The following is a 27,000-nucleotide window of genomic DNA, read 5'->3' on the forward strand; positions in this document are numbered from 1 at the left end:
GCCGCAGATCTCCGTGGGCCTTGGCACGGGGGCAGGGCAGGGCCGACCCTGAGGCTCCGACTCCGCTGGCCCCAAGGAAGCCGTGGGGGTGACGCTGGCCCCGCTCGGACATCAGGGGGAGAGGGTGCACCACCAAGAAAGTGTGTCCTCACCAGCACCCGCCTCAGGCCCACGAGGCCAGAGCTAGCCTGGGGGGTCCAGCTGGGGGCCCGCCTGGCCCCCGCTGGCCTCTGTTTCCCCCGCCTGCCGCTCGGTGTCCAGACAGGCCTCGGTCCCGGCTGAGCCCTCTGGGCCTGGGGAGGGCTGGGGCGGGCGTGTCAGGGTCACTGTGGGGGGCAGGAGGCAGGTGGGGACCTGGTGTGGGGCAGCAGGTCAGAGCCCAGGGCTTCCTGAGCCCCAGAAACTTCCTCTACAGGGAAGGTCCGGCGGGCAGACGGGAACCGCTGGGTCTGCCCGGCCTCCGCTCCCAGCCGCGGCAGGGGGAGGTGAAGTGGTGGGCCACTGCGGGACCCCAGCCCCACCACGGGTGCCTGGGCCGCCAGAGGGGTTCGCCGGTGCCAGTTTGGGCGGAAGGGCCCAGAGGTCTGCAGCCTGGGACGCAGAGCGTTCAGACCTCCTGGGAAGGCAGGCTCAGGGCAGCCGGGAAGGGGACAGGTGAGGGTCAGGCAGGGCCAGAAGGAAGACCACCTTTCCCTGAAGCCCCTTCTCTGAAAGTCACGCTTCCTAGGTCCCCGGGGACAGCGGACTGGCGTGGAGCCACTTATGGAGCCCTGGGACCCCCAAATCCCAGGGCAAACAGAATTGTAGCTTCCCTTTCTGCCACCTCCTGTCCCCGGCTTGTCCTCCGGCCAGACCCCCCTGGCCACTGCAATCTACTTCCCATGCCAGAGAGATGCTTCCGGGCGCAGACCTGGTCGTGCCCGGTGGAAAGGGCCGTCCTGTGGTCTCAAGCCCCGCAGCCCAGGAGGTGCGTGATTGGGACCATCAAAGGAGCACCATAGAGCTGTCATGATGGGGGCCTCGCCTCCCCGCTCCCCCCAGGCCCAGCCCAGCCATGGGGATGGGGAGACTGCCCTGCAGAGACCCAGAGACCTGTGAGGAGGGAGGCTGTCTCTGACGCCGCTGGGCTGCCCCATCAGGACACTGGGGGCGGGGGCTTGGGAAGGTCTGGCCTCTGTCCTCAGGTGTCCCTTGTGTGGAGAAAGGTGGGGCAGAGGCCAAAGGAAAGAACTTGGTGGGGGGTAGCGAGAACAGCAGGTTGCAGAAGATTCCCACACACCGAGGCTCCTGTAGGTCCCCAAAGATGCCACATTCATGCCTCTCAGAGGGTGCTGCCAGCGTAGCCCTGGCAGCCGGTGCTGCTGGCGTGTTCTCACACCTGTCCCGCGCCAACCCCAGTGACTGGAGCCTCTTCCCCTGCCCGAGCTCCAGGAGCGGCCAGGAGAGGGGGAAGGAGGCTGTGGAGGGAGAGGGCTGAGGGCCGGGGGCAGGGCTGAGTCAGAGGCAGGGGGACTTTTCACCTGCACCCCGCGGCAGCGGCGATCAAACCTGGCTGCTCCCGGGGGGGGGGGTCGGGGACAGAGTCCTGCCTCACCCGGGTCACAGGATGGGGAGGAGAGATTCGGCAGGACAAGGCTGAAGGCAGGCCGGGGAGATGAACTGGTTACATACGTCACAGGGCCAGGCGTGGGCTGGATGCAGCCCTCAAATGTGATGCTTTTGGCCAGAGAATTTTTTGGACTTACCAAAATTTTTAAATCAGGGGATTTCACACCGCAATCTGGATTTCTCGTTTCTTATAAAAGCCAGGTGGTCTGGCCCCTTGGGCCCTCATGCCTGCAAGGCAGTGACCAGCCAGCCAGAGCTGACGAGTGGCCGCCCCCTCAGCGTGGGGTTTGGACTCTCCAGTTCGCCGCAGACCCCTCCTCTCCCCATTGTGCCCCCAACACGGACGCCAACTTGCCTTTTGTCCTCCCCTTGCCCTGGTTGACAGGACTTCCAGCAGTCGGCTTTTCCCCCCCGCAGGTAGCCCTCTTCCCTCGCTCCTGTTTCCTGACTGGCCCCGAGGGGGTTGTATTAGTGACCCTCTTAACAGAAGCACAGAAAACAGCTCAGAATGAAATGCTCTAAAATGCTCACACCAGGTTAGGTGATATCAACAGTTGATTTTTACTTTTCATCTCGAACTCCTTCTACAGTTTTCAACTTCTCTACAACGAACATGTACTTTTTCTTTTTAGTATCAAAACACAAATGCATTGCTACTTAAAAAGAACATCCTCTACCTCTCTAAGGCTGAGATCAAGTTCAGATGCTACCTCCTACAGAAAGTCTTCCTGCAGTCCCAGCCAGCAGCGGCAGCTCTGACCTGGGCCTGCAGCTCCAGGGTGTCTGGCCTGGTGCACGGCTCACGCACTAGACTGAGGGCTCGCAGCCGGAGCGACCAGGCCTGGCCATCGTGTCCCTTCCCCCCAGCACGGACTGGCGATTGCCGCGTGGGTGTTTGCGGGTCGGGCAGCTGAGTGTGTCTGGAGCCACGTGCAGGGATTTGGAGAGGACCCCTTAGGAGAGTGTTGGGCTCTAGGCCAGTGTCACCAGAAGAGGTAGGTCTCAGTCCTTGAGTGCTGGGATGGAACAAGATGAGACTGCCACGGTCCACAGTTCCTGCCACAAGAGAGGGCTTTGGGAGAGGCCGGGGCTCCCCTGAGGTGTGTGCTTGGCCTTGGTGAGCAGGGGTGATGCAGCTCAGAAGGGGCCTGGACGGACAGACGGACGTAGCCCAGCCCAAGAGTCGATGCTGAGCCTGCGTCGGGGCAGGCCAAGGCCTGGGCAGTAGATAAAATTTACAGCAGACACCAGGAAGCCCTTGGGAACCACCCCAAGTCACAGCACTGGAACTGGGGCCCCAGGCTGGGGGTGAAGGACGGGAGGCCCCGGGAGAGGAGGCTGATGGCGGGAGAGGGCCCAGAGCTCAGAGGTAGGCGAGCTGCCCTCTGCCCCGGGGAGGGGCCTCTCCTCCTCCAGGCTCTGGCCCCCGAGCTCGGCTGCGAGCCCCGTGTGCCCCAGCTGCCACCCTTAGGTGAAAATAGGAGCCGCAGCGTGTCCGCAGGTGACCACCAGCAATAGAGCGGCTAGGGCCACATGTCTGTCCCGGGCAGGGACACGGAGCTAAGGATGTGTCAGGCCTCCCAGATCCAAGGCCCGACCCCCAGCAATGAGGGCTGGGCCCAGGGGTGGTGAGGAAAGCCCCAGGTTAGGACAGCTGTGGGGACAGTCCCACAGCCAGCATGGTGACAGTCCCACAGCCAGCGTGGTGACACTCTCCTGAGTCCCTTGGGGGCTGGATCTGACAGCCGAGTGGCTTCCACGGCCAACTCAGAAGGCCCGGCCTGGGAGTCCAGTTGCCATGATGACAGCCCAGGGTCCTCGGGCTCTCTCAAGTCTCCGACTGACCGCCGGGGCCGGGCGGGCGGCCTAGGTGCGGCTGGACGAGGTGCTGCCCGAGCTGATGGGGAGCCTGGCGCTGTCCGAGTTGCTCTTCAGAGGGGAGGGCCCGCCCCGGGCCTGCAGTCGCAGGGACCAGTACCAGAGGAAGATGAGGAAGCCTGCGGGCAGCGGGGACACAGGGCTGAGCAGGCTGGCGGCAGCCCCTCCATCCCCACCCCACCCCTGCTGGGGCCACCTTGCCGCAGATCTGCTCTGCCCCTCCCCCACCCCGTCCAGGGAGCCCTACTGTCCCTGACCGTCACCTCACTGCATTCTCTCAAGGTTCCCAGAGGTCGGTCCTATTCATTACTATTTTGTCATACAAATGAGGAACCTGAGGCCCCAGAGGCCCAGGTGAGGGGACTCGGCTGAGCCAGGAGCCAAATGGTGGTGAAGAGGCTCCTTCCGGAGCCCCCCATCTAGGCACTGCGCGATGCTGCGCCCACAAATAACACTGCCATGCCTTATCGAGAGCTCGGGGGACATGTGGACGCGAGGGCCTTCCTCACAGCCCCACAGCTGAGAAAAGGAAGACGCGAAAGTGAAATAGCTGGAATTTAGTGACATCTTCCTCCCCATCCTGTGGCCCGTGCGGGGGGTTGGCCTCGCAACCCCTGCGAGCCCCGGGCCTGGCCGCGCCACTCCCCACTCAGCACGGCCAGGAACAGAGGGGTCTGTGTGTGCACGTGTGTGTGTGTGTGTGTGTGTGTGTCTGAACGAGTGGAGGAGGCGCGGCGCACGGCTGCAGGTAGAGCAGGAATGGGCCCTGCTGGCATCAACCCAGGCCCAAGTGATCCTGCCCCTCTGCCCCTTATTCGCTCCCCTGTGGACACACGACCTTGTCCCGGCCTCAGGACCTTTGCTCTTGCTTCTCCCTCTGCCTGGAGCTCTCTTTCCCTGGGCCAGGGCTCCTCCCCCGGTAATGGACCCCTGGGCATTGTGTGAAAACGCAGATTGTGTTTCAGCAGGTCTGGGTGGGCCAAATGCTGCGTTTCTAACACGCTCCGATGCTGCCGCCCCTGGACCACAGCTGGAGCAGCGAGGCCCTAGATCTCCCCATGGCTGGGTCTGCCTGCTGTCCTCGCATGTCTCCTGTACAGGGAGGCCCCCCTGGCTGCCTTCCCTAGGGCGCCCCAGCCCAGCCCAGGCCCTGCCATCACGCTGCCCACTTCGCTTCCCTGCTCTGTGAGGTCACCTCCGATGGCCGCGTGCGTTCTTACGCACGGTCTTCCCCGAGAGCTGAGCTCCCCGAGAGCAAGGCCCACGCTCACCCAGCTCACAACCGTAGCCCCAAGGCTTGCCATTGGCCTGCACATAGCACATGCTCAATGAACACTTGTCAACTGTGGCCTGGGTACCCCCATCTTATGAATGGGAAGACCAAGGCCCACAGAAGGGAAGCCCTCGGGTTGCCCGGGTCATCTCTCCCCTGCCTTGTGCGCCATGTCTAGACACCCCATCTGGGCCAGGGGGGCGTGGTCTTCTCCACACCCACCTTGGAAGGAGGTGATGATGCTGAAGAGGTAGAGGACGACAAGCTGGAAAGTGCCAGAAGCAAAGGAGAAGAAGACCAAGGCCCAGGGCAGGCCGAGGACCAGGCTGAGTCCCAGCAGTGTCAGCACGTGGGACCACTTTTGGGTGTGCGGGCGCAGCCGCAAGATCTGCACCACCATGGTGCCCAGCATGGCCATGTTGAACAGAAACACCAGGCTGAAGAGGCCCAGGTTGGTGACGTAGCTGACCAGGGAGTCCCGGATCCAGCACCTGCGGGGAGGGCGTGTGGGAAAGCACACAGCCAGGCTGCAGCAGCATTTCCCGGGAGGTTGTGGTTGTCACCATTGTCACCATGCTTGTTTCCATGATGACGCACTGTGTATGGCAAATGCTGCTTGTTTTCTATTTATAGTGTTGATGTGATGGTTTAAAAAACACATTTACGTTAACAAGTCAGATGATTTAAAGAAAAATATTAAGAAAGTAATGATACAGATGGTACCCAAGGGAGGCAAAACTCGTTGGGTCGTGATATGAAGGGCTGAAAATTTCAAAACACCGAGCCAACGGCAAGGACTCCAGCCCAGCCTGGAGCTCAGGAACCCAGTCAGGGTTTGGAGCGACGCACAGGCAGGGCCACTGCCAGCCTGGGCAAAGCAGGCACGTGGAGGAGGACTGGAGTTCAGCCCCACTCGTCCCCTGCCTTTGAGCAATGCTCTGGCCCTCAGTGTGGCCAAGAGTGGCCCCTGCCCTCTCTGAGCCTCCGTGTTTCCGTCTGCAGGGGAGACAGAGTGCGGCCAAGGAACACGGTGGGGCCCTCTGCTCCAATCCCCACCCCTGTTCACCAGTGAGGAAGCCAAGGCTCAGAGAAGGGCCAGGACATGTGCAAGGTCACCCGAGAGGCAGTGGCATATCTGGGCCATTTCTCACCCTCCATGACCCTTAGACCACTGCTCCAGCCACCGCCAGGCCAATACGTCCAGGGGACTGGAGCCCAGGTGGCTCCTGGCCGGCGTGACCTGGGCCGCTCTCTGGCCTCTGCACCCAGAGATCCACATTCCTGTCCCCATCGCACACAGCTACTCACATGGAAGGGTAGATGACACTCTCCGGAGTCCTGTGCACAGCCAGGATGATGGGGCCATAGTTGTCCACGTCCACCAGAGCCACCAGTGTCACCAGGAAGATGGGGAAGCCTGAGGACAGCAAAGCGTGGAGCTCCATCCCCACCCTCTGAGGCCTGGGCTCCCATCTGGGGAAGGTCCCCCAAGCTTGGACCCTCCCTTCCTCATCCCAGTTCGGGTTCCCCATAACAGGAATCCACCTCCCCTAACCTGACCCTGTCCCCTCACCATCCTGGGGCCCCCAGGAGAAAGGCCTGCAGCTCCCAGCTGCGGGGCTGGATGTCACAGGAGAGATGGGACAGGCAAGAGTGCTGCCCCCAGGGGATGTCTACACTGGGCCTTGACCTCGTCCATTAGTTAGAGATCGAGAGCTCCCTGGAGGGGGCGGCCCACCGCCAAACACCTGGGGCCCGATGCAGAGCCCACCCTGAAGGCTGTCACATGAATGGGGTGTGAACAAAGAAGGGGCCAATGAGAAACACAGGAGGAGCAGCAGGTGGGGTTTGGGACATGTGGAGGTAGGTGCCTGTGCAGTGTCCGAAAAGACTGCGGTCCGAGCGCCCCTGGGCTGTGGGTCTGACACGAGCGGTCTGGGCCGTAGGTGAATTGGACTGTTGGTGGCCGAGAATAAAATGCCAAAGCCACAGGGAATCTGTTACCCGAAGTTCATGGGGATTGGTAGGCAGGGCCCTGCCAGCCGGAGTGAATTAGGTGAGTGGAGGAGGACTGGATTTCAGCCCCACTGACCTCCAGGTTGTGTGCCTTTGAGCAGTGCACAACCTGCACGTCCATACACTGTGGCCCTGCCCACAAATCCCGCTGGAATGGAGTGAGTGATGTGGAGAATGGAAGGGTTTCTTGGGGACAGAGCTCATCACTTCATCTTCCTAAAGGGGACCTTGACCCAGCCAAGGTGAGGCACACCTGAGGATGGCTGAGGGCAGCAGAGGGAGGAGGCAGAGAGGGGTGGAGAAGCAGAACAGGGTGCCTGTGTTTTGACAAAGGTGGGTCTGGGGGGCCCACTAACCCCCACCCCGAGCCAGGAGAAGATCCTCACCCCACCCACTTACCCCAGCCCACGACACTCAGCTTGAGCAGGTAGCCGGGGACGTAGGTGCCGAAGACCTCGACCACGAGGCGGTAGAGGTTGTAGCCCTCCAGCCCCATCCAGGAGAGGCAGGAGAGCAGCGAGAAGTGCAGGAAGATGGCGCTGGCGCGGCAGCCGGCCTCGGAGCCCGTCAGGGCCACCGGCTCGCTGAGCAGGAAGCTCACGTCCAGCAGGAACACGGCCAGCAGCAGGTTCATGTGCACCTTGATCGTGTAATCCCGAGGCTTCCTCCTGCATGGCAGGGGCACCCTGGTGGGCCAGTGTGGGAAGGCAAAGAGGGGAGTGTGCTCCTCCTCCTCCAGGAAGCCTTCCCAGACTCCCCCACCACCCCACCACCCCAACACACACACACACACACAGCTCCACTCTCACCTCCTCCTGGTCGAGGACCGTGAGGTCACTCCAAGTATCCCCCAGAACTAAGGGTGTCTCCCTCCTCCCCAGATGGGCCCAGGGCCTGATTGTAAGGGGACCCCAATTTAGGCCAAGCCAAGCACTGACAAGCTGACAACCTCTGCTGCTTCCTGCTGTGTGACCTCAGGCAAGTCACTTACCCTCTCTGAGCCCTCCTTCCTAGGGCCTTTGTGAGGCTGAACCAAGCCCACGCTTGTCAAGCACTTAGAACAGCGCGTGGCACGTGGATGTGAGCGTTAACATTAGCATCGTCGTCACCATTATAGTGCCACGTGCGCCCGGTGCCGCCCCATGTGCTCATTCAAAGGCAGACACACAGACTCTCATGGGAACTCTCCCCATTTTAAATGTTGGCAGTTAATTAAAGCTCGTAGATGCTATTTTATCCAAACACCACAGGTCTGAGGAGGAAATGTGGCCCCCAGGGATGAGCGGACTGTACCCCCGTGGGGTCAGCCGGGCGGGCCGATCTCTGGGGCGGGGTCCACGGCGGTGGGGTCCTGGCCAGGGGCGCGGAACGGAGGTGCCCCCTCCCCTGGCGCCGCCCTCCCAGGCCTCACCTGGAGCACAGGTAGGCGGCGATGGTGAGGACGGAGGCCAGGGCGGAGACGACGCAGCCCACGTAGGACAGGACGCTCAGGCAGTGCTTGTGCACGGCGTCCACCTCCACGGCGGAGACCTGGCCGGAGACAGAGCGGGGCTGGCCTCCGTGTCCCCGGCTCAACCCTGAGGGTTTGCCCTGCGTGAGGGACTAACCCGTGGTCCCCGCTGCATCCCCGGAACCTATGAACGCCCCCTTCCACCTGGGCAGAACGTGGCCCGTGAGTGCATTTTGGGGGGTGCAGCCTACAGTTTTCACCACATCCGCAAATGGCTCCTTGACCCGCAAAGGCCAAGAGCCCCTCACCAGAGAACCCCGTTTTCTGTCCTGGCATTAACTATTTATCTATAACAGTCAATGGGTTTCCTGTGAGGGGGTGAGCTTCCCGGACCCAGGGGTGTTCAAGCCACAGCTGGGCGCCCACAGAGAGAATCCTACGATTCTGGGAGCATGAGCCTGGGACACAAAGCCTCTGAGATGCAGGGGCACTGGAGTCCCCCTCGGGGGCCTCCATGCTGGGCCTCAGCGTCCACGCAGGGGCTCATTAGAAACGCACTCCCGGCCCCGGCCCTGGGGAATCAGAACCGCGGGTTAGGGCCAGGGATCTGCACTTTGATCACACACCAACGTTTGGGAATGGAGAGCAAGGGCTTTGGAGACCAGCCCTTTCACTTACTAGCTGTGTGACCGTGGGTAAAGCGCTTAACCTCTCTGAGCCTCTGTGTCCTCCTCTATAAAACGGGACAGCACGAGCTACCTTGCTGGGTTGTTAGGGGGAATAAATGACTCAGTGTGTGAAAAGCGCCTGGCACAGAACCTGAACTCAGCTTGTGGCGTGGCTGCAAGGCAGGAGGGGACCGCTCACCATCAGCACCGCGAAGTAGGTCAGGTGGTCACACAAGCAGGACGTCTGGCTTTCTCTCCTGACGGTCTCACACCCAGCGCTGCTCCAACTCCCCGGGCTGCTCACTGAGGAGGGGACGGCAGGGGACCCTGATCAAGCCCTCGCCCCCAGGGCCCCGTCCTCCCCACCCCACATGCACAACTGTGTCCCTCGGCGGATCCCTAGCCTGCCATCCTTCCCTCTCCAAAGCCCACCTCCCTCCAGGAAGCCGTCCGGGATTAACTCCAGCTCCCCCGCCCTCCACGACCCCATTTTTCTCCCACATCCTTGCCCAGCCCAGAGACCCTTCCACACTCACGTGTCGGGTCTTCAACCCAGAAGACGCACTGCAGAGTCACGTTCTTCTGCAGGGACAAGAAAGGAGGAGAGCGGATCCCATGACGGTCCACCCGTCTACAGGCCAGGCAGAGGAAGTCTAGAACAGGGTCAAGCCACCGCCCGCCCCAGTGGGACCTGACTGGCAGGTGCCCCCCACCGGGCAATCTTTTCATCAAAGACTCGCTCGCGAGTCAGGAGGGGGGAGGGAAGGAGGACATGGCCAAGCAAGGACCCTTGTCCCCATGGCTGGTTTGCTCACACTCACCGGCTGTGGCTGGTGCTGGAACGTGAGCACCACAGGCTCTGAGAGGTTGGCTACTTTGGTGTTCTGCACGACGATCCCCAAGACCTTCTCGCCCAAGACTTGGCTAGAATTCTTGTCCTAGATATAAGGGATTGGGGGAAGAGAGTAGGGAGGGGGTTCAGGGCTGAGAAGGCTCCAGAAGTCTCCTAGCCTCTCTAGATTACTGCTTCTCCCAGCACGTTGCTTTGAGATGCTGAGTCTCCCTCTGGAACCAATTGTGCATGTGTAGTCATTTACACCGTAGTGAGAACAACACCCCTTAGACCTCTCGCAGGGAGATTTGCAATTGTAGTTCAATTTCTGAGTTTACAAGGGAGGATTTGGAGTCTTGGGGAAGAAGCTCGGCTGCGAGCCTGCTTTCCACCTCCCCGCCAGGCAGGCTGCTTTCCCCAGGGGAGGACAGGGTGAGGGCCTCGTACCTGGAACAGGGCTTGGCTGCTGAAGTCCACCAGGAGGAGCCGCTTCTCGGCCTCCCCCCTCCGGCCTTTGTTCCTCTGGAACAGCGTTCGGGGCAGCAGCACCGAGTACTCCAGCACCTCACTCTGCGGCTCCTGCGGCCCAGAGTCCCTTCAGGGCCCGGCCAATTGTGGACCCCCAGGCCACCCCCTACATGCACACACCTCCTCCCTGGACGCTGCCACCTCTAAGCCCCCCTCCTGCAGGAAGTCGTGCCTGACTCAGGACAGCCCTTCTCCTCCCTCCCCTCCTTGGCACCGGCTCTGGCCGGGGAGCCTTGTGGTCAGACCCTGGGGCTCCCGACAGGCCTGGGAGAACCACGCGGTGGGTGCCCTGCTGTCTGGGGCTTCAGACGCCAACTCCGCCTACTGCAGCCTGGCGTGGGGGCCACGCAGGGGGAGCGATGGCTCCCAGCTACCCAGAAACTCAAGGGCAGTCTCAAGACAGGGGTGCACGGACGGGCATCGGGGGCCTGGCCTTCCGTTCACACAGGGGAGCTCGGAGCAGGTCCCCCACTAAGCCCAGGTAGGGTCCTCGACACCACGGGGCAGCCACTGACTGAGGACGGTGACCCCGGGGCCTGGGACCTTCCCGGGGGGCCCGGGAGAGGCCGAGGTGGGACACTGCACTGCAGGGAGTGCTCACAGCTCCGCCTCCCCGGTCCCCACCCAGCCTGAACCTGACCCTGACCTCCCGCCGGGAGTGGATGTGCAGGTCCTGGAGGCCGGCCGTGGGCGGCAGCTTCCACACCGTGGCGTTGATCCGGTCCTCCTCGAAGGACACTGTGTCCCCGGGGAACCTCACAGAGCTCAGCTTCGACTCCAGGCTCTGCAGCTGCCTGGCGGGAAGGAGAGAGCGGTGGGGGATGCGGGGGGTAGGGGGGCGCCCGGGCTGGCAGGGAGACTGAGGCAGAGGGACAGGGGACTCAGGCAGACACAGCAGGATGAGGTGGAGACAACGAGAGGGGACAGGGGTCAGGGAGAGAAGACAGGACACAGAAGAGAAAGCCAGCCAGCTGCTGCGGGACAGGAAGAACGACGCGGGGGCGGTGGGGAGACAGGGTCGGCGGGGCCCCCCCGGGCTGCAGCACCCGGGCCCGGCCAGCCCCGCCCGCACGGCCCCGCCTGTGGCCGCGGAGCCGAAACGGAAAGACCAGCGTCCGGGGACCACTCGAGCCAGGGAGGCCCGCACTCACCGGCCGGCCGGGCTGGCCGAGGGCCGCCTCGGGGCCTTGCGGGGATGCGTCAGGAGCTCGCTGAGCAGCTGCAGGTCCCTCTTCAGCTCACACACGTCGGGGGAGGCGTTGAGAGGGGCCCTGTGGGGGGGGTCTGCGGGGGGAGGACGGGCCCCCGAGGCCGCTGATGGAGGCTCCAGGCCACACCTGCCAGACCCCCCCAGCGCACTCCTATCTAATCCTCACGGGACTCCGCACGCTTCTCTCCCCACTTTACGAAGGGGAAACTGAGGCTCCAGGAAGCGGAGTGGGCTCCCCCAGGGTGCTGCACTGGATGGCACCCCACCGCTCCACCGCCCCACCACCCACTGCCCCACCGCCCCACCGCCCCACCGCCCCACCGCCCTGCACTGTCACGGGCCTGCTAACACAGCAAGGTGCTGCGGCCCCAGCCCTGCGGAGCCCCAGCCCAAACCTGAGGCGTCAGAAAGGAATCGGGACCCCCCAGTACAGCCTCTCGCTCCTTCCGGCCACCCACCTGCCCGCCCGCCCTGTCCCATCAGCACTTAACAGGAGGCAGGGGCCACATCGTCCCTGTCACACCCTGGCAGAAGGCACAGTCTCCAGACCTCAGAGTCAGCCTCGCTACTTTCCTGACCTGTGACCTCTCTTGCTCCCCGCACCCCCACCCCAATCAGCAGCTGGATTCAAATCCCGTCTCCCCCGTGTGCTAGCTGTGCAACTTTGGGCACCTTCTCTGTGCCTTGGTTTCCTCCTCTGTGAAATGGGGATAAACGATCTACATTGAAGCCAATGAAGAATCCTTCCCATGTCCCCTGATGCCCAGTCCCGTCTCCCACCCTGGTCACACCTCCTCCTCCTTCACCTGGACCGTCCCTGCAGCCTCGCCACCACCCCCCAAAGCTTCCTGCAGCGCCCCTTGGACCACACTCCTCCCCTCCTCAGACACCCTCAATGGCTCCCCACTGCCTGTGAACAAAGCCCGAGCTCGGTGGCCCGACACTGAGGGCCGTGTCCCCTGCATCTTGCCTTTCCTGCACCCAGACCTCCGCCCGGAGGTCGCCTTACTGTGGAAGGAGAAGGTGAAGCCGGCCGCACCCGGCAGGCTGGTGTTCTGGGGGCTCCACCAGGAGCTGACGGAGGTGGCGAGCAGAGGGGGGCCCTGGGCCCGGCTCTCCTCCTGGTGCCGGAAGCAGAGGAGGCCAGAGGCTCGGTCACTCAGCAGGAAGTCGCCCTTGCCGTAGCGAAGATGCAGTTTCCCAGCACGCCGGCTCCAGTAGAGGCAGAAGTGGTAGACGCCCCTGGGCTCAGGGAAGACCCGGGAAGCCGGGTGGGCCGCAGGGAAGGGGGCTCGGACTGTAAGCGCCTCCTCGGAGTTCCCGATGGAGATGTGCGGCTCTGGCGACTGTTGGTAATGGAGGCTGCTCCTCTGCGTCTGGTTCCGCTGGCCGCAGAAGCGGAAGTCTTCCCGGGGGCCCCCGCCGTGGGCTCCTGAGGAGGCAGAGACTGCAGATGGGGCCCTGTGGCGGGACCCAGCCAGAGGCACGGGAGCAGACAGGCCCTGGGCTGAGAACACGCGAGCCCAGAGCCTGGGACTCGCACACGTTCCAAAGCCTACACTACCTCAAAGAGTCTACGAAACTATGTTAGTCTTTCCCGCCCAAAAATTACTGGCTTCAAAACATGAAAAGAGCAAACTGAAAATAAAAATTTCAAAGGCAAAAAAATATTTTTAAGAGAAATAAAGTATTTAATGAGGCCATGGCTGCTATAGATGGTTGCACAGGCTGTGCACTGCACAAGGATGCTGTAGCTGCAGAGATGAGTGGGGCTGATACCCAGTTTCCCACCCCAAGCTGTGCGCTGTGGGGCTGCGTGTGCCAGAAGGAATGAGCACCTCTTTTCTCCAAGACCCCAGCCACCAGCTGGCCTGTGCTTGCAGGAGTCAGCATGAGTGCTGCAGCAGCCCCGGATGTGTGGGCTTTTTAACCTAAGTGCCGACAGCCCCCAGGCGCCCCCGGGAGAGCCTACCTTGGACCAGGAAGAGCAGAGTCGGCAGGAACAGCGCCATCCGCAGCAGCACTTGGGCAGCCATCTTTGTCCCGCCAAGTCACACTGAGAAGTCACCGCCTGCAAGAGGCCAGGAGTGTCACCCGGGAGCCTGGACGGCATGAGGCGGGGAGGCAAGTGTGGAAACAGCCCGTGCACCTCCCCAGAGCAGCCAAAGCTGCGCGTCAAGAGGCGGTGGCTGAGTTCAAGTCCCAGCTCCACCTTCCACGTGCTGCAGGACCCTGTGCAAGTCACTCAATATGGGGCTAATAAAAGTACCTCCCTCCAGGACCCAGAACCGACGGGGCAATCTTGCCTAGAATCTGGTGGTGAGGGTTCCACCTGGAACCACCATCTCGCCCCTGCCAAACCCGGAGGAGGTATGGAAAAAAGGAAGCTTTCAGAGTTGTCCCCAGCTACCTATCCCATCGCCATCCCTGACACCTAGCTCAGAGGACACCTCCTCCAGGAAGCCTTCCTCAACTCCCCCCAGAGTCAGTCCCAGCCTCTGTTGGTTCCCACCACTGGCCAAAGCCTCCCCCAGGCAGTGCGAGATGGTGCGTCCCTGCTCGGTCAGCGGGGCAGCTCCTGATCCATCTCCGTGGACAGGGCCTGAGCACAGAGGTTGCGGGACCAAGGCCGCGGGGTGGGTGGGTGAGGGAGCTGGAGGCTCAGCGTGTCCACGGCGCCCTCTACAGGGGCTGGAGGGGATGGCGCTTCCCAGCATGACCACCAGGGGGAGGCAGCTCCCAGGGGCCGGAGCAGCTGGAACAGCAGAGGGATGTCAGCCTCTGCTGGGGACTGGGACTCGGTGTTGCCCAAACCGGGGGAGGCCCCCCACCCCGGCATTCAGTGGACACCTCTGTCTCTGCCACGGCATCTACTGGCGGAGCATCTTCCATTTGCCAGCGTCTGGGTTTCCCCCACCCCATCCCCATACCCGCACAAATTCTCACTCCAACCCTGTGAAGTGGGCACTACTGTCGGCCCATTACGCAGATTTGGAAGCTGAGGCCCAAGAGGTTAAATGACTTGCCCAAGAACGCTCCGGAGGCCAGGGCCTTTCCTTGCCTGCTCAGGACTGCGGTGCCTGGCAGGGAACCTGCGGGCCTGGCGCTCATAGAGAGTTGCCGGGTGGCCTGGCCCTCTGTGCTGCCAGCTGGCCCTGTGGCAGAGGCGGGTGGCACAGACATAAACAGGCAACTTCATCCTGTGGGAAGCTGCATCTGGCCACAGTGACAGATGCGCTCATCTGTCACAAGCCAGACGAAGGGATACCTGGCACAGGCACACAAATAGTCTCAGTTTGGGAGAAACCAAAGAGGGCTTTCGGGAAGAGGTGGCCTTTGAACTGAATATTTGAGGACAGCATTAAAGACAGGGGTATCTCAGGCAGGAGCTCGTTGTCTCTCGGACCAGTCCTTCCTCGAATGCACCTGGCCCCTTCAAATGACAGCCGGTCCCCTATGTCCCTATGTCCCACCATGTGGATGGATCCCCAATTTCTCAGGCCTCATTGGTCCAATCCTAGGGCACATGAGCTCATCATCCCGCCCTGGTGGCATCGCAGGACCCCTAGAGAAGGATGTGAAAGTGTTTTAGGGAACGGCCAAGTCTCCCAGGGTGTGATTCACTGTGCTGTCTCTCTACATTCTGATTCCTTTCAAAACCACCTCCTGCCACCTCAGGCCGGTGGAAGGAAGCCCGACATCCAGGGACATGTCCCTCTGCACCCCCGCCTCTCTCCTACTTTCTGCCAGTCCCTATGGCTGGGCACCTCTAATCTTCCATCCAAATGTCACTTCCTCCAGGCAGCCCCCTCGCTGTGACCACCACTCTCCACTTGTAAACTCACAGCTGACAGATCATTTGGAGAATTTGACTCAAATTTCCCATCTGAGACCCAAAGAGGGCCAGTGACTTCCTGCGGTCGCACAGCGGGCAGGGAGGAGCTGGCCAGAACCCAAGCCCCACCGTCGGGCGACAAGGGTGCAGGACAGCCCGGAACCGTCGCCTGCCATCGACCCTCCCGGATTGGCCCTTGAGAGTAAGACAGAAGGGACAGGGAGTGAGCTCCCCATCACTGGAAGGCCACAAGCGCAACTGTACCACCACGGGGTGCCATGGAAGGGATTTAAACACACACATGGGACAAACTACCCCTGACACTTTGAGTCCTCCCTGGCTGTTGGAACAGCCACTCCGAGGGGCACAACTTGGGCCCCATCAGCATTCTTGAGGTTTGAGGGGGAGGGGCTGCCTGGCCATGGTTAGTGGGGTAGACACTAGAGCCAGACCGCCTGGGTTCGAATCCTGGCTGCCCCACTCGCTAGCTGTGTGTCCTTGGGCTACTTACTCACCCTCTCTGGGCCTCACTTTCCTCATCTGTGTAGAGGAATCAAAATCAAGCCCACCCCCGGGGTCACTGTGCGAATTGAATGAATTGATGCCTGTCACGGGCTTAGAACAGGGCCATGGGCACGGCAGGCACCGTCATGTCAGCTAAATATGCCTGTCCCCTGGGCCTGGCAAAGGCCCCTCCTCACCCTTCCCCTACTTCCATGCCCGCCCCGCCCCGCAGCCAGCTCACCCGCAGAGCACCTTGAGGGGAAACTGTTAGAACATGAAGCTTCCTTTCCGGGAGTGCAACGGGGAGGCTGGAACCCCACCCAGAAACTTCCCTCCCGCAGCCCTGCCGGGCAGGAGGGCTGGCTGGGGACAGGGAGATTCCAGCCCAGACTGGGCAGGGGGAGGGCACTGTCCCGCCTGTCCACCTAGCGCCTCCCCTCGTCCCCCGCCACGCTGCGCCCCCAGGTCTGCCCCGCATACACGCACCTGCCACCCACCCCCCGCCCAGGGCACCGGGGGTGTCTGGAGTCCTGGAACCTCAGAACTGGCCCCGACTGTCAAGTGCCCACTACCCAGTCCAGGCCAGGCCGTCACCTCCCCTCGGGCAGCACGGGGACAGGGACAGTGTGAGTCGCGGAGCAGCGGTGCCCTAGCAGCAGCCCCGCAACTGTGGCGTGAGTCGCCAGGGTTGCACTATCACAGTGAATCCTCAGAGCCACCCTGTCAGGCGGGGCCTGCTGTTGTACCATTTTACAGATGAGGAAACCGAGGCTGGGGACAGGCTGCTTGTTCCAAGACCACAGCGGTGGTGCCGAGCCCGCCCCTCCTGGCAGAGCCGGCCTTGGTGAAGGCCCCAGACACGTGCCCACCCCTGGCTTTGGGACCCCCGCCATAGAGAAGGAAAGTGGGGGGGCAGAGCTCCAGCCTGAGAGGGGGCTGGGCCAGCTCCCCTTCCAGAGCAGCCGCCCTTGACCTCAGGCCTTCCGTAAACACACACAAGAAAGGACAGGCCGGCCTGCCCGGACACAATGGGGGCCACGTCGTGGGGGCCCCACGGGTCCAGCAGGAGGGAGGGGGCCAGGGCTCGTCTGAGCCAAGACACCCCCCCCCCGGGGCTGGCCGTCCAGGAACAGGGGCTCCAGCTGGGGCCCAGCCCTGCCCCCCACACGGCGGGCAGGGGACCCACGGCTCACTTTCTCCCGGGGGGCCTGAGTCACTTCCTCCGCCATCCCCGTGTGGAGCCTCGAGTCACCGCCGGCCCCGGCCAAGCTCCTGGAAAAGCCATTTCCTCAGAGGATGGAGGCGGAATTGAGTGGACGGGACCTCGGTGACTCTGGGGTTAACCCTTCCTCGGGCAGGCGCCTCCCTGCCACCTCCAGCCGGGAAGACCTGACCGGTCCCCTTCTCTGTCCCTCTCCCTCCCGTTACACACGCTGGGCCACCGGCCGCCCCTAGACGCAGGCATCCCACCCCCAGGCTTGCTCACGCTGTCCCCTGCCCAGGATGCCTTCCCCGGCCCTGTGACATTCCACCCATCTCTGAGCGGGACCGAGACGCGCTTTCCCCATGAAGCTGTCCCTAATCACCCATCGCCACCAGAATTAACCGTGTTCTTGCGGCCCACGGCCCACACTCAACACGCCCCCACTGCCATGAGGTGGTCGCATCAGCGGTGCCCACACCTAGCCGTGGGCCAGAGCCCCGTCCCCGAGTGCCAAAACGCGATTCACAGGCCCTGCCCGCTGAGGAGCGGATGTGTCAGGCAGGGTGGGGCTCAGGGGCCCGGCTTTAACAAGTGCCCCATTAGTGACACGCCCGGGCTTGGGAAGCACCGTTTGCAAGCCTAAGCCGGGGACAGGTGTAAGGAGAGCGGGTCAGAGAGGGGTGGGGCCCCCCCCACATCCCCCAGCTGCTAAATGGCAGGGCCTGGACTCGGAGGCCGGGGGACAACCTGCCTTCCTGCACTGCCTCCTCCCTGCCCTGCGACAAGCCCATGTCCCGCCCCGCTCTGGTTCCCCGAGCATTTAGCCGGGTGCCGGTGCCGGTACCAGGGAGGGGCCGCCTAAAGCCGGAGAAGGGGGGGGCGGTGGGAACAGGGCCAGGGAGGTGGGAATGAGGGAGCCCCAAAGTCGGTCTCCAGGTTCAAGCCTGGTCTCGCCCGTATGGGGGCCTCCCACTCAAGGGGGCCCTCGCTGGGACAGCAGGAGGGAGGGGACCCAGCTCCTGTCCCGGCTGTTCTCCGGCAGGCGGGGGCCACACGGAGCCCGGGCAGAGGGCTTTGGGGAGGAAGGATGTGGCCCGGGGGCCGGGGCTGGGCGTGCAGGCGTGCACACGGGGTGCTTGCACGTGCAGGGGTGCGTGTGCAGGGGGCCGGGGGGCAGTTAGCTCTGCAGAGGAGGCACAGGACGCTGCTCAGATCGAGGCAGAGGCCGAGGGGACAGGGCAGGAGACCAGCCCGGAGAGCACAGGCTCCTGCAGGTGTTTCCTCCCTGGTGGGTGGGGTGGAAGCTCAGAGGACCCTCCTTCCAGCGGTTTCCAAACTTCTTTATAAAAGTAAATCTTACTTGGAAACACCATGTACCTGACAGCTCAGAGGAGACGCCCTGTCAGACCCAGGCGGGACCCGGGGCCACACGCCACTCCCAGCCCCGTCCCCCGTCTCCCAGCCGCCCCCATGGCTCCTGGGAGCATAGCTCGCAAACGCTGGCCCTCCCTCCTCCGCCCACCCCCACGTCACAGGTGGGCGAGGTGGCCACGGGAAGGGTGTTCTGGGATCACGGGGTGGCGGGGGAAGCAGAGTGACTTCAGGCTTCAGGAATTTTTCTACAATAAAGGAGAATGAAAATTAAGTGAGCCGCCTGCCCCCGACGCTGGCGGGTGCCCAGGCCCGGCCTGCCACTGCCCAGGGGGAGGCTGACTCTCGCGCCAGACCCGCTGGACGGCCACCCCGGCCAGCACAGGCCTCACCCCCCTGCGGCTTCTGGTCCAGCCGAGTCCCTGGGCCACGAGTCTCTCTGCGCGCCCAGATGGGCCCGGGCCCCGTGGGGAGACCGAGGAAGGGGAGCAGCAGGGGTGCGCCCTGCCAGCCTGGGGGGGAAGGGCCCGTCCCCGCGAAGGGACTCTGAGTCCTCCCAGAGAGCCCGTCGTCCAAAGCCGGCCGCCCTGCAGCCTCTTTTACCTGGACCTGGGCATTGGCCTAAGAGGCCTCAGAGATGCCAGCACAGTCACCCAGGCAGGGATGAGCCTGGCCTTCGCTGTTCCCGCCTCCAAACCATCCTCCTCCCTGTGAGGCCGGCCTGGCGACAGGTCTGTGAGAGCCCCACTGCTCCGGGCCTCAGGCCTCCACATGCCCCAGCCCCACGGCGCCTGGCAGGACATCAGAGGTCGGGGAGACTAAGCAGGGCTCTGTCTGGCACAGTGAAAAGGACCCTGGAATCCACGAGGAGACGGGGGGGGGGGGGTCACAGCGTCCCTCAGCGCCCGGCATCGCGCAAAGCACTTGCCGCAAACTAATTGTTCAGTCCTCACAATCGCCCTGCAGAGCCAATGCTACCTGTGTCCCCACTTTAAAGGTAAGGAAGCTGTGATGCCCACGATCACGCAGCAGGTAAGTGACCAAGCGTGGACTCCAGCCCGGCCGAGGTCCACCTACCCTGACAGGCCACGCTTTTAGCCATTGTGGTCGATGGAGGCCCTTCCCTTGTCTGGGACTCAGTCTCCTCATCTTTGCCATGAGATAACTTGCCAAAGCACTTTCAAGGAGCACTGGTCCCCAGATGAGAGAAATGCTCGTGGGTCCTACTTCCTCTTGTACGTGAGCACATCAAAGGTTCTGACAAGTGCTGCAGGAAGAAACCCACAGAACTTGGTTGGGCATAGTTTGCCAGCCCGATGTGAAGGGGGAGCCGTTTTTGCATGGACACCTGTTATCAACATGAAAAACAAGCTCTTGGATATCTTGACACTACGGAGATAGAAGCCGGCTAGCCTCTCCAGGCCCCCTCCTCCCCTCTGAGCTATCCCAAAGGCCATTAGCTAGCATGAGATGGGCTGCAGGAGCCACTGAGACTCCAGTGTTCCCCAGGGCAACTTATCACCATCCCTGACACTTCCAGGCAAGAGGTCCCCAGTGAGCCGGGGATATACTCAGGCCTATCCCACCTTCCCTTGGCCCACGGCACCAGCTCATGGGGAAAGGGGCACTGCCAGGCCTGTCCCCAGGTGGGCCATTCCATTAAAGGCAGCCACAGCCAGCTGGGCCTTAGGCCTGGCCCCAAGCAGCTAAGACACTCAGAATGTTGGAAGAGAAAGCAAGAGAGAGAGAGAATTTGAAGATGCACGAGTTTTGAGGAGCTGAGAATCAAAGCCTCTCAGAATTTTGGAATTGATTAAAGTGACTTAGAAGCTGAGGGAGGACAAGGGATTAGGAGGGCAGCCAGTCCTGGGGTCCCAGACCTGCCTGCCCTCAGTTAGCCCAGTCTGGGGCAGGGCTTGGGCACCAGGGATTTGCACGAGCAGTCCCAGGACTCGGGTGCCAGGCCGGTTCGGCTCATGCTCCCGGGCGGTCTGCAGCCAGGCAGGGGCTTCTGGCCACGTCTGCACCCTGCCCCGTCCAAGGAGCAGCTGAGCCGGCCTCCCGCGCGCACACACCAGTCAGCACCTGCCCAGGAATGCACATTCCCAGAGCGGGGATGGCAGGAGTCAGGGGAACAAAGTTGGGATTATCTCTGTGGCCAAGTGGCCTGAAAACTTTGGGCCAGTCTGTCCCCTCTCTGGGCCTTAGTTTCCTCCTCTGTCAAGTGAACGACTATGATCCCGGTCCCCCACCTACCTTCTCTGCAGCCCAGGGCCCCTCAAAACAGGGCCGGCTTCAAGCACCTGCAGGTACGGGCAGGGCTTACCTCCCCGTGGGCGCAAGGAGGGTGCCCGGCCCTCTCCCACCACGACCAGACCTCTTCCCTCTCAGACCACAGCCGACCTCAGCTGTCTGGCTCAAGTTCCCCTTCCCTGTCTGTGTTCACATATTGCCCAAGGCCAGCCCAGTTATCTCCCTGCTTGTTTTCTGGGGGCTGCAGTTCAGCTACCGGGGCCTGGCAGAACGCCCATGTTTGGAATGTAGCACCCTGAGCATTCCCAAGGTCGGCCACCAACCTCCCTTCCTTCTCCCTTCCTCCTCCTCCAGATCCCAGATCCCTGGCTGGGGGGGGGGATGGGGCCCTGCCCCAGAAGCGCTGGGGGCCTGGGCCCCTCTGCGGAAGGGAAGTGGCGGCGCTGAGCAGAAATCCATCCCAGCCGCCCGGGCACGGTGCTCTCCGCTCCGGCTAGCATTAACTAAGCTCTCTGAACATGCAAGATGGGAGTCTAAGCTCTTCACACATAGCAAAACATTTAATCTTTCTAAAAACCTCACACCCATTTAGCAAGTAAGGACAGTGAGGCCAGGGAGGCCAAGTCACCTGCCTAGGTCACATAGCTAGCGAGCAGTGAAGGTTGGGTGTGACCCAGGGCCGGCCCTGGAACCCAAGCTCTTCATCTGGGAGCCTGTTTCCCTCTTGAACTTGCCGGCCGTTAGAAAGGACTTCTCTTTAAAAGTCACAGGAAAAAATGCTTCCAAGAATGCATTGCCCTGGGTTTAGCTCGATGCCAGTCCCCCAAGGGCCCAGGTCAGGGGGGCTGTCACCGACAGCCCAGGTGACCTTGGACCCCAGCCCCACTCCACGGCTCTTCCCGCCCCTGCACCTCCTGCCTTCCTCACGCATGGGACACCCCTCCCAGCACGTCACAGGGGCTTTTCTCTGACCCTGGGGTGCGGCCCGGGCACCAGAAAGAATCTTCTTCAGCCAGGGTTTGACGGAGAGGAGGGGTGTGGAGCTCTCACCCCCAACCACTTCCTTGTGATTGAGGCTGTCATCCAACTGCCCATGTCCCCGTAGGATACCACCTGTGACTCCCCAGGGTCCTCACGGCCACCCCGGCCCGTGCCCACCCCACCCGCTAGCTGCACCATCAGTGCAGGGGAGAGGGGTGGAGGGAGAGGACTGAGATAGAGGATGGGGGAGGGGGAGGGGCAGGCAGGGCGAGGAGGGGAGGGGAGAAGAAGGGAGAGAGGAGAGGGGCCAGGAGTGAGAGGGACGGGGGCGGAGGGGGCGCAGAATCATACCTGGACGCCTCCGGGTGGCACAGAGCGGACCACAGACATGTAAAGAGCGCGAATGGCTGAGCAGAGCGCTCTCCTTGTTTGCGGGCAGCAGCCTGCTGGGGTGGCGGGTCGGTCTCCCCGGGTTTGAGAAGACAGAGGGGACTTTGAAGCTGGGCCACCCCGGCCGCCACCCCCTCAATGGAGCCGCAAACAAAGGGGGCGGCCGGGGAAGATAAGCTGAGAAGCCTCAGCCGCCAGCGCGGGAGAAGGGGCGCAGGTGACAGCAGCCCCTGGCAACCGTTGCCCTGGCAACCACTGGCAGCTGCAAGGACTAAGTCACTGCTGGGCTCCGACCCAGCATGGTGGCGCGGCTCCCTGACTTGTCCTGTACCCAAGTCCTTCGCCTCGGACGCCGTCTGGTCCAGGCAGGGCGCTGGCGGGAGGAAGGGCAGGGTTTAGGACAGCAGGGTACGGGGCACAGTGGGGACACCTGCCTGTCCCGAAGGGCCCTCACGGGGCCAGAGCTTCCAGTTTCTGAAGAGAAGCACAACCGTAGATTTTTACTTGCAATTTGCAAATTCATGCAAATTCATGCAAATTTCATTGACTTTAAAACCGCATCTCTTCAGAACCCAGTAGGAGCTACCCCCGTGACCGAGTTATGCCTCCTGGTAGCTGGATTTGGCCTCTGGAGGCTGTCAGACCGTGGCCTTGGCCTCACGCCAGGCTGGGCACCCCTTAACTCCCACCATTGGCTGTCGTGGGCACAACGTGTGCATCATACTTCCCTAAAAATTCCTTAGGGTCCCCCTCCTCCAGAAAGCCTTCCCAGATCGTCATAGTCCATCAAGAATCCCCCTTCTGAGTTAGCCCTGGGGCTGGAGGTCCCTCCTGGCAGTTTCTTCCAGAGCTCCCTGGGGCCCAGAAGTGGCTCGGACTCTCTCTTCCAACCTGGGGAGGGAGGGACACAGAGACACACCTCTGAAACCCTTCCCCTGTGCCAGGCACCACACTGGGCACCTGAGGCATCCGTGCCCCCCACTCTGCCAAGTCAGCCCTGTGGAACCGGCTTGCAGACAGAGGCTCAGGGAGGGGATGTGACTTTCTCAAGGCCGCCTCGCTGGTGAGGGAGGGGTGTGAAAGTCAAACAGAGATCTCCTCCGAGCGGTGAAGGCATCCAGACCAAACGTCCATCTGATGCTTGATAACCCTCCACTTCCCCCGGTTTCCTGGTGCACAGCCAAACTTTATTTGACTACCTCCAGCGACAGGGAGCTCACTTCCTCCCAAGAGGACACATTCCTTTGATTTCTAAAGAGTCCTTCATAGCCACTGAGTCAAAGGGAAAAGGACATCAAAACCCTGAGGTGTCCTCCGTGTGCCAGACGAGGCACCAAAGAGAGCCAGCGGTCTGGGCCCCCAGTGAGGCCTTTGGCTGCAGACCAGCAGCGGGGCCAGCGGTTACGGCTGGGCTGCTCAGGGGTGCAAGGGGACCCCGGGTCCCAGTCAACCAGCTATGGGCACCCGCCCAGAGCGCAAGTGGGGAACCCACTGGCCATCACACGCCAACGGGGTGGAGGGGCTTTGGGACAGTTTCTGGCCGAGGCCATGGGAAAGGCTACAGGGGCCTGGGGGGGGGGCCTGCAACGGCATCCCTGCCATGGACCAGAGCCAGGAGGCGGCTATTGTCCCACTGCCGGCCCAGAGCTGGGTCCCATTCAGGCACTATTTTTGGCCCCCCGGAGGAAGAGGAAAAGAAAGCAAAGAAAGGAGTTGCTGTTCTCTGGTGGAACCTTCGCCCGGAAAGGATCGGGGCCTGCCGGGCTAGAGAAGGCGGCTCTGTCGGATCAAAGGCTCCTGCGCTTGAAAGGAACTGGCAGGGGGCTGCGGATCAGGGGACCCGGGGGCGTAGATGGGACACCCGGCCTTTTACACACACGACAGCAACGCCCAGAGAAAGACAGACAGCCTCCCCCGTCCCAGTCGTAGTCCCCAAAACACCCCACCCACGCACAGCAGTAAAGATGCTCTGACAGCTCATGGCTGTGCAGAGCCAAACGCCAAAGAGGGTGACAAGCCACTTGCTTACTTCACACCTACGACACCCTGACCAGGGCGGAGGGTGGGGGACACAAATGACGAGGCTTATAAGTCAGAAAGCTGAGGCTCCGGGAGCAGCGTGACTGCCAAGCTAACGAGCCCACTCCACCCCGCCACCACCCCGTCCCTTCCCTGCATTCGCCAACTCCACACACACCTCCTGTGTCCTCAGACACGCCTCAGGACCTTTGCACGTGTTCTTCCCGCCACACAGGACCTTCTCTCCAGGACCCTTCTCCTGATTGGCTCCTGCCCAGGCCTTAGCTCAAATGTCTCCTCCCCTGAGAAGGCCCCCATGACTACCCCATCGAAATTGCCTTCTGCATCCGTCACTCCCTTCCGTGCTTGTTTTGTTATCTCTGTGGCCCCTGACACCAAAACAACCCTGCAATCTGCTTACTTGTCACCCACGTCTCAGCGTTTGTGCCGTCTCGTCTGTCTTGCCCCCCACTGACTCTCCCGTGCCTGGCACAGTGCCTGGTCCACAGGAGAGGCCCTGGGACTACTCGTTGAATGAGTGAGTGAATGAGACAGAGCTGGGGCTCCAACCCAGGTCAGGCAGGCTCCAAGCCTCTCCCCAGTAGGACCCAATTCCTGACACTATAGATCCAACCCAAAAGTGCCACTCGGGGTATATGGGGATTGGGGAGAGGGGAGAGGTCAAGCACCAAGCCATCCCCCACTTCCCAGCCTCTGCCTGGATCAGGGACACATACCCCTCTGCCAGGTGCTTGGCCACAGTGGGGCCTCCAAGACTCTGCATAGCCTGAGAGCAGGGATAGGATCCGAAATACCAGGCTGACTCCCCCTCCAATACACATCTGCCTGGTAAAGGCTCTGACAAGTCCTGCTGTGCAGAAGCTGCCTTTCCTAAACCACTGGGGCCACAGACAGTTTTAATGTATGCTGGATTCGAGGATGTCTGAGATCCCGTCCGAATCTATGAGCAGCAAACCTTGGGTTTTCTCTCTACACAAATGCAGAGTTACACCCCCAAGGCCCCAGAAGGCCCACTCCTGTGGCTCAGGGCTACGGGAGGGCCAGGCAGGAGATTTGCCATTGCCGGTGGGTCACCTTCCCACTGCTGCAAGTGCCAAGCTTCTGCCTGGGCTCCCCATGGGCTTCTCAAGCAAGGAGGGGGAAGTGGCACCTGTCTGTGGCCAGGGAGGACCTGGGGTCTAGGAACCTGCGGATGGGGTGTGCCCCAAGGACTAACCTGCAGAGACTCTCAAGGGAGCTAGGGCAGGGAAGGGAACCACATGTGGGCACAAACCACGTGATATGCACTTGGCCTCTCATAACTCCATGGCCACCCTATGAGAGACTATCATGCCCATTTTATAGCCGAGGAAACTGAGGCTCAGAGAGGACAAGCCACTTGTCCAGGGACACAGAGCCGGTAAAACTGGATCCAAATGCAGCTCTGTGCACTCCTTTCCCTGTGCTGCCTCCATTGTCCTGCGTGGCACCCCCGCCCCCTGGCCTGGCACCTCCACGACACGGAGCATAAGCACAGCCACTGTGTGGAGGTGGAAATGGAGGCTCAGAGAGGCTGAGCCACGGGCCCACGGCTTTACAGCCCAGGAACAGGGCCCAGCCAGACCTCGCTCGGTCCCATGCTCACGTGGGCTGCAAACGCCAGCGTCCTCCCTGGGTGGCAGTTACTGCAGCTTCTGGCCCCGGTTCCCCACACCCAGGGCTCCCGGCATGCTGGCGTCCACGGCAGGGTCTCCAAGGAGAGGCACTGGCTGTCCTCCCCGACCAGGGCCGCCAAAGGGTGCTGCACTCAGTCCCTGCTCCCCCTCCCCCAGCTCAGGCACCAGGACCCCGGCAGGAGAGGAGCCAGAGAACAGCCCCGTCCCTCTGGCCCCCACACAGAGTGTGGCAGGCTCAGCCACAGCGCAGGATAAGGTACAGCTTTGAGGACACTGTGCACCAGGGCTGCTTCTGACCCTGCCCACTGCCCACGGCTCTAGGGAGGCGATGTCACATGCAGGTGTGTGGGAAGGGGGAAGTGCCACAGGGTTGGGAACACCCTTGGGGCAGGTTCGGGCCTGTTGGGTAAGGGACAGCAGGGCCCTGAAGATTCAGGAGGTGGATGTCCCACCTCCTCCAGACCCCCCCATCAGACCCCAGCTCCAGGCCTCTTCTGCCGGTCCCTGTCCCCCTCTGTGGCTCCCATTCGGCTCACTGCACCATTTGGGTGCTGCTTTGGGACTTAACAACCGGGGAGACCGTGGGAATTTGGTGCCCGTCTCCCCCAGGGCCAGAAAAGCTAAGGGCTCAAAGGAGTCGTGAAGAGGAGCCTCACACGATGCCCAAGTTCTCTCTACATCTTCCCTGCCAAACTTGAACACCTACAGGGACGGGGAACTCACTACCTCCAGTGGGAACAACCATCTGTAGGACTACAGGGAAAAAGTCCAGGCTCACAGGCAAGAGACTAGGTTCATGTCCCACGACCACTGACTGCCCAGGGACCTTGGACCTGCCCCCTCATCTGTGAAATGTGGATAAAGATTCAAATCGCAGAGGGCCAGCAGCACCCGCGATTGAATGAGGGTCTTTGTAGGCAGAGAAGTGTTTGGCGCATGCCCGGACGGCGACACAGCAGAGCCGTGGGCAGAGGGCACGGGGCCGAGCATGACTCAGCTGCCCCAGCCAGCCCCTGAGGTTCACCCCTAGCATTTGTCACCATCAAGGCAGGTGGGTCTGGGCAATTGTCCCTCGGCCATAGGGTCAAAGACCCAGGGTGCCAGCCACAGAGCCACACCCTAAAAGCCAGACTAGGCCAGGGACCCAGAAGGGGTCAGCTGCTCTGCCCACCCCCTGGGGGCCAAGGGAGCTGAGCTCCGCAGAGAAGAGACCAGAGCGCTGTTCAGCCCCAGGAAGCCAGCCCAGCTCAAATCCAGGCCTCTTCTCCTGGCCTAGGACAGTGGCCTCTGGTCGCCTGAAAGGT

At 62.1% G+C, this 27,000-nt stretch overlaps 1 protein-coding gene across 4 annotated transcripts in view; it reads right to left on the reverse strand.

Moving 5' to 3' along the window:
• Positions 1 to 2,145: 2,145 nt before the first annotated feature.
• ADGRG1 (adhesion G protein-coupled receptor G1) overlaps positions 2,146 to 27,000 on the reverse strand; it is a 36,931-nt gene continuing 12,076 nt past the window's right edge. For 3 of the 4 annotated variants that reach the window (XM_045533631.1, XM_045533632.1, XM_045533630.1), the window contains exons 2-14: positions 13,436 to 13,534; positions 12,473 to 12,895; positions 11,405 to 11,537; positions 10,900 to 11,047; positions 10,173 to 10,304; positions 9,715 to 9,831; positions 9,430 to 9,475; positions 9,093 to 9,196; positions 8,187 to 8,305; positions 7,175 to 7,461; positions 6,068 to 6,176; positions 4,982 to 5,250; positions 2,146 to 3,605 (exon numbers count right to left, since the gene is read on the reverse strand). In XM_045533631.1, the coding sequence (XP_045389587.1) occupies positions 3,475 to 3,605; positions 4,982 to 5,250; positions 6,068 to 6,176; positions 7,175 to 7,461; positions 8,187 to 8,305; positions 9,093 to 9,196; positions 9,430 to 9,475; positions 9,715 to 9,831; positions 10,173 to 10,304; positions 10,900 to 11,047; positions 11,405 to 11,537; positions 12,473 to 12,895; positions 13,436 to 13,499 (2,082 nt within the window). In that variant the 5' untranslated portion in view covers positions 13,500 to 13,534 and the 3' untranslated portion in view covers positions 2,146 to 3,474. The remainder of the gene's footprint in view (positions 3,606 to 4,981; positions 5,251 to 6,067; positions 6,177 to 7,174; positions 7,462 to 8,186; positions 8,306 to 9,092; positions 9,197 to 9,429; positions 9,476 to 9,714; positions 9,832 to 10,172; positions 10,305 to 10,899; positions 11,048 to 11,404; positions 11,538 to 12,472; positions 12,896 to 13,435; positions 13,535 to 27,000) is intronic. The other variant, XM_045533633.1, reaches the window with a different exon arrangement.

Source organism: Lemur catta, chromosome 20 (genome assembly GCF_020740605.2).
Source record: "Lemur catta isolate mLemCat1 chromosome 20, mLemCat1.pri, whole genome shotgun sequence".
Classification (NCBI taxonomy): domain Eukaryota; kingdom Metazoa; phylum Chordata; class Mammalia; order Primates; family Lemuridae; genus Lemur; species Lemur catta.